Source organism: Sprattus sprattus (assembly GCF_963457725.1).
Source record: "Sprattus sprattus genome assembly, chromosome: 12".
Taxonomy (NCBI): Eukaryota; Metazoa; Chordata; class Actinopteri; order Clupeiformes; family Clupeidae; genus Sprattus; species Sprattus sprattus.
This window is the reverse complement of record NC_137910.1, coordinates 23,309,320-23,322,625: the sequence shown is the minus strand read 5'-3', so window position 1 is coordinate 23,322,625 and position 13,306 is coordinate 23,309,320. Positions and strand designations below refer to the sequence as shown.

Genomic DNA, 13,306 nt, shown 5'->3' with positions numbered 1-13,306 from the left:
CTGCTCGCGTACACCCGCTCATACCATCAGATTTACACATGCAGCAGAACACCACCCTCACGCGCTAAGGAGGTACTCAGTGGAAAAGTATTTTAAGCATACTGTGGCAATCAGACTTCCAGTTCCCCTGCATAGACATGCTTTCTCTGAGCCATAGGACACTTCAGAGTAAAATTACTTTTAAATGGCTAATTGAAAATCACTTTGATGGAGACACATTTTTCTTGTTTTTTTCCAGCCAGCAGGAGCAGAACTCTGTCTCTGATAGGAAACATACAGTCCTACTTAGACAACAGTTTGGGGGGCTGGTGAAGTTTTTTGTGCACCTCTGACAGGATGAAATGTCTTGCCTGCACTGAGTAGGTGTCTCAGTGGGGCAGTGTGTGTGTGTGTGTGTGTGTGTGTGTGTGTGTGTGTGTGTGTAATAGAGAGAGAAAGAAAGAGATATAAAAGGAGAGAGAGAGGAGAGGAGAGGGAAGTCAGGCCGCCTGGGAGTAGCGTGTCTCTGCTCCTGATGAATGAGGAAGCGCCACGTGGCTCATTTGTTTCCTGGCTCCCGGTTGCAATGGAAGCCACTGCGGGGGGATTCGTCCGCCTTCCAGCGTCCCCGCCCTCCCGCTGTGCGTTCACCCTGTGACACCAGCACACAGCAACACCAACTTATTACAGTTATTTGTGCAATACACAATAGGGATAATGATGTTAGCCATGCCACATACACAATATTTCTCTCCATTTGAGATTGTGGACAGTCTAGATGGCTGCACTTGGAAGGATGGGAGAAAGAGTGAGGGAAGAGAGAAAGAGAGAGGAGAGAGAGAGTGAACGAGAGAGAGTGAAGGATATTGCGGTTTGTTTTCCTGCCTGATGGCATAACTTGTGCCCAAATGATGTACTCCAGTAAAGTCACTACAGGATGACAGTAAATGTGCTCACCTCTAGGACAACAAAGGAATGGTGATTTCTGATTGCAAATCGAACAATAATCTCAATATCCATGACAACCAGTGGGAGACAGAATCTTCCATTTGAATCAGGACATTCATTTCTTTGCCATTAAAGGCTAAAATAGATTTTGGTTTAATGAACAGTATTTCTTTATGGAGATTCAAGCTGAAGCCATCTGGTCCTGTTTCTCTGCAAGACACTGATTTGATCAATCTATTTATGGGAGATGCAATCAACTGTCAACTGTTTATTTGCATTATATGATGGCAAGCTGTTTAATCTTATTTTCTCAGGGTGGGTGACCATGCGCACACGGTAGTCCAGGTGATTCAGGAAATAATTCTGCCATTACCGTAGAACATCAACAACAAATAAAGGTCAGCCAACAAGGCTGTCCAGATGTTTGGACAAGTCATACTTGAAAATGTGGTTCAGGCCCAGCATCAACAACCACAACAGCAATGAAATATCTGTGATAATTTGCCTCAGACTTAAAACTAGGCAATTTGAATAGGAGACTGCTATATTACGCAAAATGTCCTTAAGGGTAAGTTAACTATTATGGTTTAATATAAATAGCACTGTATTAATGACTTGGTAATAAAACACTCTGTAATTTAGCTGTTACCAAAGTTACATATTACCAAATGAGGAAAATATTCTAAGCACAAAAAGCCAATTCTAAAGCTATAGATGGAATAATACCCTTTTTAGGCATTTATATTTTTATGAAATATAAATATATAACGATGTATAGATAATATCCTTACAGGCTACATGTTAATAACACAGTAATAAAACATACTTGTCTTCTGGAAACAATTGTGCATGGTTATCATGGGCGGGAAGGAAGATGAGGAGGAAGAGCAGGAGGAATGCAGAGGTGTGTGTGGATGGGACAGGGAAGGTGCTGGTGGCGTGTGTGTGCGTGCGTGCGTGTGTGTGTGTGCGTGCGTGCGTGCGTGCAGTCTGAGCCTCCCAGCACACATCTGAAGGAGCAGGTATGGACACTGGCACACGTCAGTAAGGGGAAACGTTAGAAGGGGCCCTTTAACTCCCACCGGCTCTTCCGATTGTCACCGAAAATATGCTGCCCGCCATTGTGGCCTACTTCCTGTTCACCCAGCCTGGCACGAAGTCAACTTCGCAGAGCAGGTGTTTAGTGAAGTCAGGAAAAATCACTGTCTCCTGTGCAGATTTAGAAATGGCTTACTTCTTTTCCTGTGTTATTCTATGTGCGGATAGGTATACATGCACAGGGCTAATTTGTCTTTCTCTCTGCAGTATTTTTCTTTTGGGGGGCTGGGAGTATTTAAATAAAGAAAGCATTTTATTATGCATTGTTAGGTTGCAATAGTGCATCCAGCTTTTTTCCCGCTGCAGTGCTTTGTCTTGTGTGTTGTATTGCCACAGAATATTTCCAGGGTCAAGAAAATCCGTATATTTTTGGAACCCCCCCCCCCCCCCTTTTTTTTTTTTTTAAACCACCGCAAGCCCCTGCATCAACCCTAAAACAAATTATCACCATGACCAGAATGTAATCTCTAAGGAGGAGCTTCAAGAGAGAGGCAACATTCACACAACAACACACAATACCAACATGACAGCTACCAAACACTGAGTGCATTCATGAGGGATTCAGCTCTTTTTCTGTGGCCAATTCCAAATCCCTCTCTAAACTTTTGTATGATGTTGTGCAAAGACCACAGAAGTCAAGGGAAAGTGGAGTTATTGGCAACACATTTGCCCTTCCAAAAAAAACAGGAAACACTGTTCTTGGCAAGCCGAGGCATAATCTATCAGTGCTGTTGTAAGTGTGAGGGGAACATGCTAATGTCTGACAAGGTCAGAAACGTATTTCCAGTCTCCCGTCAGGTTCTAAATATGTGTCTAAGTCCTCTATGACAAAAACGGGGCTGTGTTTTGTTCACTGAGTCCTGCTAGGATTTTTTTTTTGGGGGGGGGGGGGGGGGGGAGTAAAGGGGGCTGAAGTCTTCCAAAAATAATTAATTGGGGCGACAGTGCATTTGAGCTTTTTTTGCCCCCTCACAAGAGACCTTCCTGTGAGGGTCCAGGGGGACGAAGTCACATTAGAGCAAGACTGGATGATTTATGGAGCGAAGATGGCTCGAGCTTTATGCTTTTGAGAGACCTGACCACTCCAAGCGGACTTTTTGAACCGTTTTAAAACACTGTGTCCCAGAGCGATGGTACATTAGACGGGGAAAGTCAACATTGTCTGAAGGAGAGAGCGTTAAGGTGACTACGCTTGACGTGAGAAACCACTGGAGGTTTGCATAAAATATGTTTGAATTGGATGCAAGTCCTTGCATGTCCATTTAGCCAGGGGCCTATATAGCATTGATATATTCTTTATAAATCAATATATTTTTATGCACTTTATTTGATTTTTTTATGTTATATTTATTCTATTTAAAAAAAAGATATCATGAAAATATCTTAATATACTAGCGTCCTTTCTTTTTTTACACATGTCCAAAAGGGAGGCTGTATAATCCAGATAGCTCTGACTCTTGATCTTCATCTTGGTTTGCAGTATGATGCTGTTCGCCTTTTGAAAATGACCGAAAACGGTTTAATATTAACACGTTCCTTATGAAGAGTTATGAGACTGCCAGAAGGTGGCGGGCGGCTGATCTAGACCAGGGCGTGAGCCACAAAGAAGGACTGGTGCAGCTGAAGGTCTTTGTCATTCAAACCGAGAAAGGGGCCCACCCGACTTGATTCCTTTCCCCAGCTTATCTCAGACGTCAAATGATTGAATGATATCATGTGGGCTTCTGCTTTGTAAGAGGATTTTTGTATCATAAAAATTGCTCTGTCGCGCAGTCATTCGCTGACAAGATGGGGGCAGGCTCACCAAGGAGTGAGAAAAGATTGAGCTGAATAAAACGGTAAGTGGTTCCTCGGACAGTGATGATATCAAACAGCGCCTAATATCCATGTGAAAAAAAAATCCACGATTCAGATATTCTCTACAATGCTTCATCAAAATAATGGATGTTCTGTCCAAATGCATTTGTTTTCTCATATTATATGCACTTGGGAAGAAGGTGAAGAGGAATCATCCAAGATGAGGGAGGGGACAAATTAGTGCTAAACGTGCAACACAGAGCTTGTTATCCATGTTTCCTTCGTGTTGAACTGTAGCTTACCATTACCTGTGTCTGAAGTGATTGATGCCCTGTCCAGGATCGAGCGAGCAGGTAGAGCCCAATGTCTGTGAGGGAAAAAAAGGAAATAAGGGGATGGGTGTGACGCAGGTGTCATGGCTTGGATGTGTATCCTGCACTAGGAACCTGAAAGAAAGGGAAGGAATGTGCAGTTCAGCCATGTCCAAGGATATTGTTTCATGCTAATAACAGCATGGGTCAACACCAAGAGAAAGCAAAACATAAAGTGGGAAAACCCCCTCGGTCTGTATGTATGGGGACTGGGGAGGACCACACGTGCAGACGGAAATGAAAAAGATGAAAGAAAGAGCCACCCTCTGTTCCTACTGTATATGCTAATGGAGGTCATTAAGACGTGCAATAATGCTAGACGCACAGACTGCCTTGTGTCAGCTGACATCTCGCCACAGGACGAAGGTCAGGCTTTCCCTATAGAGATGAACATTTCATTCCAGTGTGTCTGTTCAGTACAAGGTGACCACCTCTCGCCCTCCGAGGCACTTGAGCGTAGATGAAGACCTCACGCATGCCAGATGAAATTAGCAGGACCTCCACTCGCTCGTTGCCTCCTGCCAGTCTGCTTTCTTTCTCCCACAGGCAGCGCCATCGCATTGTGACTTTGGTTCGCTGCTGCTGTTGTTGTTGCTGTCGCCGTGGAGTGATCAAATGCGTTGTGACATGCCTCCTCGCCTCGCCTGCCCCGGACCCCCTGCTTGGGCCCCAATCGTGCAGATGGCAAGAGGCAAGCCTGTCTGAGAGCACGCTGGTAATGAGTGCTGCTGCTGCCGCAACCACCACCACCCTCTCAACCTGCCCTCCTGTAATGGAATGCTTGGATTCATGATTCAGAACCACAGTTGCAATGCGATGCTGGGAAGTGAGGAAGGAAAATGGAAATAGGTTTATCCAAAAAAAACAGGCTCTTCGAGATGACTGCGCTCGGGCTCCGCGGGCATACAGAGAGACATGCATACGCGCACACACACACACACACACACACACACACACACACACACAGACACCCCCCCCCCCCCCCAAAACCAACCAACGCACACACACACACACAATTGGTCCACGTTAATTATTCAAAGTCAGGAGCGATTAAGTGCATGGGAGAATGCTGAAGTATGGGTATGTGTCCCTAGGCCAGACTTATATGTGCCAGGTAGTGGAAACTAAAACCTGAACACATTTTAATATTCAAACAACCAACATTATTCATCATTGCATCACAACAATACATTACTTATATTGGACGTCTATTTCTGACCACATTAAAGGATTATGTGATTGATTCACCAAATGCATATATCTAAACATGCATATCTAATCATAATTTCATTGTCAAGAGCCGCAAAACATGAAAAGTGCTTATAATGGGAACTGTGACTAGGAATAACTTATGGGTATGAAAAATACAACAGTAATACCAAAATTCTAATAATGTCAGCATCCTATAAAAGCAACATAGGGTTTGTTTACTCCCATTGTTTGGAGGAGGCAAAAGTTTGAACGTAACCATTTATAAGAGCTTGTATATTATTCATACATCTCACTTTGTCGACACAAACCCTTACAGGAGAATCTAGAAAGGTTGCTTTGACCCATGCCTTAAATTAACGCTAATCAAAACACTTCCGAAAGATAAATGGCTGCCTTTATATTTCAATGCTAGCGCTCCTTTCACAAAGGTAGAGAGTCTGAGAGCCTAGAATTATCCCCAGAGGAGCAGGCACAGCAGCCAAAAAGTGCTTATTTATGACATTTCTTCTGTAGTTGCTGCAAGATTAGGGGAAAATTATACCCCCAGTGAATACAATTGTGCACATGGAACCACTACATCAAGATAACGACGGCCCTCTATACCCCCACCTTGATTCAGAGATGGAAGTTTTTTTACTTAATACCGAGCCACCGACTACAACAAGCACAACTTTGCCTATATCACAAACAGGCCAGGCAGTGGTTGTCTTCCTTTCACAGTATGACAGAAGCATAGCAAACTCTCTTTTCCACCCTTGACACGCTAACCAGTGATGTGGATTAACATCACATCCACTGTACATTATGAAAACGCCGTCTGTGGGTGAAATTAGTTGTCAAGGGCACATAATGGCTGGTAAAGGAGTACATTACCTTGTGTTCCCCACCTCTCTTGCATACACGTCCATGCGGTCATATTAACCTCAAGGAAGTCTGACAAATGGACCTAATTAACCAACAGGAGGCTTGAGACTTGCGAGTGTGCGCGCATGGCGCTCAGAGACGGTAAATGCGCTCGGCATGGGGCATTTCATCAAATGCGTTCGAGAAATGGGGCATTACATCAAGGTCATTTTATTCCTCAAGCATCACCATTCCTATGGAGCTGCAGGGCGTGATCCTGAAATGGTGACGATTCTGAATATGTGCACTCTTTTGCATAGGAATGGGAAGCGCATGACGAATGGCAGTTCCCCAACTGTCTAATTTGGCACAGGTGCCAGGACTAAATAATAAATACACAAGCGGTAGATGACGTGATGGCGCCAGGACGTTAAAGAAATTTTCATTTCGCTCACCACAGAGCACAGTAAACACATGTAAATGATTCACAGCCTTTCACTGTTCCTCCCTCAAGATAAATGGAAAAACAATACCATCACACACGAGGAGGGAGTCTTAAAAAAAAAAAAAAAAAAAAGGCACCTTATGCCTTTCAAGTACCATGGCTCTGCTCAGAATTCATTACACATTTCCCCCCATGAGATGTTCCAACCCAAACAGGCCCTGGACCCAAGTAATCAGCCGGGGGGGGGGGGGGGGGGGATGCTTCAGCATTGGCACTGGAGCCTATAATGGGGTTTATAATTGTGAATCTATTTGTCAAGGTGAATGCTGCCTTGCTGAACTGACGCAAAGCCATGGAGGATAGAGAGGACAACAGTTTTCGTCCAACACAGGCAAGTGACGCCGGATATTACATCAAGGTCTCTCTCACTGGTAAGCATCTGGCTACGCACTTACAAACTAGCTACATTATTACTTAGAGCAAATTCCCCTCTGAGTGGGGCTCCACAGGTTCAATTTTAAAAAGTAATTTCAGTCTGGCTATGTGGGAAAGGCATGTGATCGCCGTCAGCCAAGGCCCGTACCCCCATCACTGTGCCACCTTAAATGGCCAACAAAGGGGGCAGATGAGAAAGCCTGAGGGTCATGGGTAGGGATGGGTATCGTTTGGGTTTTTTCCGATACCGGTACATAACCGATACTTTTAAAACGATACCGGTGCCTAAACGGTGCCAGAACCGATACTTTTTTTTTTTTTAATTAAAGACATTAGGCTTATTTATTGCCAAGGCAAATAGTTTTCTTCAAATTTAACAATATATTAACTGTTTAAGGTATACTATAAATAAAAATAAATACAAAACACTTGGCTTCAAACCTTTTAACTTCAAACTATGAACAATATATTAACTTATAACAACTGTTTACAGTATACTTAAATAAATATAAATAAATACATAACAAACTCTGTACACACACTTCACACTTAAGTAATACTTTTGCAGAAATATGAGCATGTTTGCCTTCAGAGTAAAACAAATATTAATTAGTTTGCATTTATTTAAACCCACTGGTTTCGTGAATGTGTACTGCCCCTTTAAAAGTTTAGCTTCAGGGCCTCTTGAGTTCTCTCCCCCATTTACACCACAATCTTTTTGTGCGAAATACAGCCACACTTTTGATCGTTTACCTTTCGACATTTTCTCCGTTATATTGATGGCTAGCTCTGTTTGTGCTTGCTCTGTGCAAGGCTGCCTTCTCTTCGCTGTCAGACTGTTGCAATGTTATTGTAGCGTCCAAGTTAGTGCTCTCTTAAGAACTCACATTGAGAAGGAATATCTTTGGATGAGACGGTAGCTCTCCGTTTAATAAAGCGTATCCAACTTCTGCTTAGAACAACCACACTTATCTTGAAACCGAAACCACACGCAAGTCAACCCATTACCATGGCAACTTCTCAACACAAATCCCGTTTCCACTAGTCCCATACGGAATGCAGCGTGAGCGACACAGGCGAGAGTCTATATTGGGAGATGGAGCAGTTTTATATGTGCCCCACGAAATCTGTTATCAACACAAAAAAGTATACAGATCGTACTCAGAAAGATCTACGCCACTAACGTTACTTCTCGTTAGCTATCGCTAGTTTTGTTAAATTATAAAAATTTTAATTAAAAAAAAAAAACAAAAAAAAAAATGATTTGCTCAGGCACCGAAAGGAAGCCCGAAATCTGCGTTGCATTTCGGTCCGGGTAGGTATCGGTTGTATGGAACCGGTGCCGTATTGGTACCGGTTCTTGGTACCCAACCCTAGTCATGGGGAGTTTTAATTAGGAGGCATCTGTTGACCAGACAGTCAATGAGGATTTTAAGGACAGTCACCACATAAAGAGATGTGTAGACAGCACATGGCTAGAAGTCCTCGTTTAGAGTGTACTGCAATGCAGAGACAGGAGAGTTCATATTAAGAGAACCTCACAAGCAGTGTGGTTTTGTTCCAATTATGGCACAGCGCAGACTGATCGCACTTTACTAGCCTGACCTGACACACTTGTGTTCATTGGCAAACCCAGATGGTGAAGTACAAACGGAGGTAAACCGTTCAGATATAAGAGTCTAATGTGTCTACGACTCTTGAGAAACGTCTGAACCGGAGCTAAATGTTCCAGGGACTACCCCGTGTGTACACATCAGCTGCAGTTCTCTACTCACTTTCATGAGTTAATAAATCAAAATGGCAGAGGTGCAACTAGTGCAATCCCACAGAGACTCAAATTCTCTGCACAGAAGAAGCGAAAGGTTACAGGTCAGTAGGATTCCACCGGTTCAGCTTATTCGTTTATAAGCAAGGCCAACTGCACGGCTTCAAATTGGTCACATTATCAATCAAACTACAACTTGGTCTGTATTTGAGAACTCAGGCCTGTGGAAGCTGTTACACATACTGGGGGTTAAAAAAAAAGTCTCTCTGAAATTTACATTTTTACAGAGTTAATCACTTTTCAAGAACTCTGTTTAGCACGTTTAGAAAACTACAAATTGTCTCAATTAAAAAAAAAAGACTTGCAACTAGGACAAGAGGGACCTCTTCCTTGGCCCTACATTCCAGATTAGACACTTAATCAGTAATAACGGTGTCGGAAATACTGGACACAACACTGGGTCTCACAGAAAGGCCTCACAACACCCACTCTAGGGTGAGAACGTTCATTCAATTTGGCCCTTAATGGCACCATTACATGCCTTTGCCTTACCAAGGGAACCATTTGCATTCACAATGCAGGTCCCAACTCCACTGTGCTCCTAATTGCCTCTAAATTTAGCATCCCGGGCTTGTTCAGGATGTAACGGAGTGCAAGGAAAGATGGGCGCACAGGGCCATTATAGACAAATGTATGACGAGGACAGAAGGGTAAAGGGGACGGGGTATATTGGGGACATACTGAAATGGGCAGGGTCATTATTCAATGCACGGAGAAAACTAACTGTGGAGAAATTCACATTAGGGTCTTATCTGTCCATGGGATAAGTTTACTGAAGGCAAAAAGATGTGTGTGCGCGTTGGGCGAGGGGAGAATAATATCTAATTAGTGCTAATTTATTCATTATGCCTTATCGCGATGTAGAAAAGGTCTGAAATGTCAACAAGACGTAAGAAGAAAATGTCTTGAAGGCAAAGCCCAAAGATGCTTTGGAGGGCTGGAGTTTAGAGAACATCACTAAGACAATCTGGAATAAATAGCACACCTAGTCCCTCAGTAGCGTCCCATTAGAGTTATGCGCTCCTCCACCATGAAGAAGAGTATATCTAGAGAGATTAGAGCGGTAGGTATCCAAAATGAAGAAAGCCACATCATGCTTAGTATTCAGGCCATATCAACTTGGCCCATGCACGAATACAAAATAAAACGCTCCAACTGGCCCTCAGTATTCCCTTCAAGCACTCACCCATAAATCCAAATAAACAGCTCTATTTTAATTTCACTTAGCTTTTCCCTACAGATGTGTGTGTCAGTGTGTGTGTGTGTGTGTGTGTGTGGGGGGGGGGGGGGGGGGGGATGGCAATCTTAAATTCAACGAGATCTAGAATTGGTTTAATTCGCCTCCCGGGGACAAACGAACAAACCCGAACAAACGTACAAATAAGCTCAGATGGAGTTGGCTTAAGCTAAATAGCACTGAGCACTGTTCTGGGCAAAGGGATACAACAGTGGAAATTGTGTTTGCTCGAGGCCATCAGACTGAGGAAGCAGCCGTGGTAAAGGCCCCTGTTGAAGGCAGCTGAGAAATATCCTGGTCACAGCCGGGTAGGCAGGCAAATCCTCACTCTGGTGTTGGACACTGGCGATAAGCCACCGCTGTTCAAACCGTGGCAAATGGAATACATAACCCCAAAGAACCTGCGGGCTGTTCCAAGACAGATGGTTTGTGATAACAAAAGATAACAGTCATTGTGCTTACTTTATAGGGCAAGGCTTAACAAAACAGAGAATTCAAAGAATAGCATTTCACATTTATTTTATTTTATTATTGCGAAAGGCAGTGATAGTCGATATGGTTTTAAATTCAGCCACCAGGACGAAAGATATCAATACAAATGTAGCAACAAAAAGTTTTTATAAAGGACAAGCAGAAAACTTCATCAAAACATTTCGAATAGGCAGAATACAACCATACATAAAGAGCTTGACAGTTAAGAGGTATTAGGGTTTGGATGCCTGGTGCCCCTTTCGCAAAAGTCAGCAAGAACTGTTCAGAGACCAGGAGAGCTCCAGAAGTTCAGAGAGCCCTGGAAATAACACTCTTTACCAACAAGGCCAATACTCTCACAGGGCTGCTATTCGTCCGTGAAGAGAGAATCGAGGTCTTCCATTTCGGCAGCGTCTTGCTTGGAGAGTGCTTGCGTTTGGGGGTGGGGGTTGCTGGGCGTCTTAGCAGCCATGTTTTGGCTTTTCTGGGGCATCTCCGCCGGTTCACTTTTTACCTCCTTACTTCCTCCACCTCCACCTCCTCCTCCTCCTCCTCCTCCTCCTCCTCCCAGCAGCTTCTGGCTCTCAATGAAGTACTGGTTGGGGTGGTTGAGTGAGAAGCCAGAGTCCTCGATCTAGTGGGACAGAAATGAGAGTGACGTTCAGTACAGAACAGTGTACTGGACCACGATGAAAGTACCCACAACGGTCACCCCAGTGATGATTGGCAGCCAAAATCAAACATGTAAAATACAAGCAAACAGTATCACCAAAGTGATTTATGGTCTATACCAACACACACGATATCCTTATAACCTCTTTTAAGTAACAACTTATTCCCTGTACACCTCCCTTGCCCGATGTCTTTGCTAAGAAAAGTGAATCTGTTTTAGAAGCCCAGTGATCCATCACTGCTTGGCAGATCGTCGTCCTTTTCCCTCCTTTTTCTCAGCAAACGATGGCTGATTGTTAAGCTGCTCCTCCCCAGCCGAGCAGCGCTGGGTTCAGCACCCCGATCACCTAGCCGTAAATAAATCAAAGGTCTCTGCCCATCGGATGTGCGGGAGGGGGAAAAACAATCCAAATCCCTGTGGTGGGAGATCTCCACGATCCATTATTCGCAAATCTCTCTCAGCACTTAAACCGCATTCCGCGTCGGAAAAGCGAGGCAACTCTGACCGTTCTCTCGGGTGACTAATGAAAAATGCATAAACACGAAATTAAACTGAGAGGCGGCTCAGAAAAAAAAAATGAATCAATCCACAATTGTTCTGCTAGTAGCAGCCTAATTCCCCCACGCCGGCATCCGCCCCCCCCCCACCATTCTCAAGTAAACCCCCAGTCCTTCAGGCCCATACTGTCCGCCAAGGCTGAACACCCCCCGCCCCCTCTTGTGGGGTGCCATTTCATTATTCTTCCTATTGTTTGATTTATTGCCCTTGTGTAAATATTTCATCAGTGAAGTATTACATTTTGACCTTTAATAAATGCAGCAGAGAAGGGAGGGAGGATCAGCAGTGATCTATCTGTTCTTACTCACAGATCTGGAACCAGGGGGGACATATGGTGGTGATTAAAGTCTCTCAGGCATGGGCCTACAAGTGAGCCGCTGCAGCCCACTGTGTAGAGAGGGCTCCTGCGCCTGTGTGTGTTTGTATGTGTGTTTTTGTGTGTGTATGTTGGGTGTGTGTGTGTGTGTGTGTGTGTGTGTGTGTATATGTGTCGGGGGCGTGGGGGGGGGGGGGGGCAGGCAAGGTGGACAGAGAGGAGAGGGGGAATACCCCTGTACCAACACAGGTCTTTATTCTTGGTGGATACTGATGTCTTTTTTTGAAAGACAATTCCATATAGGGATGGCCAGATTATCGTTTGATAGTTCTTGGATCATTGTGGCTAACCTAGCATGTTTTTTCCAATTCATTTTCTTTTGAGGGCCAAGGATTGGTTTGACTGCATGCCTTCAGGCAATTTGTCACGCTCTTAACGTTCTTTAGGACACCCCGCCCCCTTTTCCCCACATCCCTACAGTGTCAGTGTGTGCTGGGCTGTCCTTGGAATGTAAAGACACAGCGATTTCAAAAGGAGAACACTAAAAACCATTATGGCCCATCAAGGACTCCTTGAGAGCAGTGCAACATTACTGGGAGAGGGACAGAGGAGCGGGGGAAAAAGGCCAATTATCAAGGGCTGGTTATTAGTGGCACGTGATGCATCAGACTGTGGGCCATTTTATGGCCTTGCCCACACTTGGTATACTGGCCTCGTGAAACATCTCCATTGTGGCGCTATTAAAGAGTCAGAGCAAACAATGCAGTAATGTGTTATCTGATCCAATTACATTTATATGGACCCAGAGCACACACACCTCTGATAATTGCAAAGGATAACAAGGCACTTGGGATAAGGACAGCTGAGAACCTGTCCACTAGGCCAGCTAAAGGAAAATGATTTGCAGGGTAAATGTATGAGAGAGTATTCGATTCTAAAAATTAAAAAACAAATAATTTCGAAATTAGGTAAACCTTGAAAACAAATTCTTTGACAGACTTTGTCATGAAAAACCCAAAAGCAAAAATCCGAGGAGCATACAATTTCCAATGAGGTCAGAACCTTGTATGCACGGAGACAAACGTTTGAAGTGCTCGT

At 44.0% G+C, this 13,306-nt stretch overlaps 1 protein-coding gene across 1 annotated transcript in view; it reads right to left on the bottom strand.

Moving 5' to 3' along the window:
* Window positions 1-11,028: 11,028 nt before the first annotated feature.
* Window positions 11,029-13,306, bottom strand: part of prim2 (DNA primase subunit 2) — a gene marked incomplete at both ends in the record, with an annotated part of 64,979 nt that continues 62,701 nt past the window's right edge. Inside the window, one exon of the mRNA XM_080848797.1 lies at window positions 11,029-11,295. Within this exon, the coding sequence (XP_080704923.1) occupies window positions 11,029-11,295 (267 nt within the window). The remainder of the gene's footprint in view (window positions 11,296-13,306) is intronic.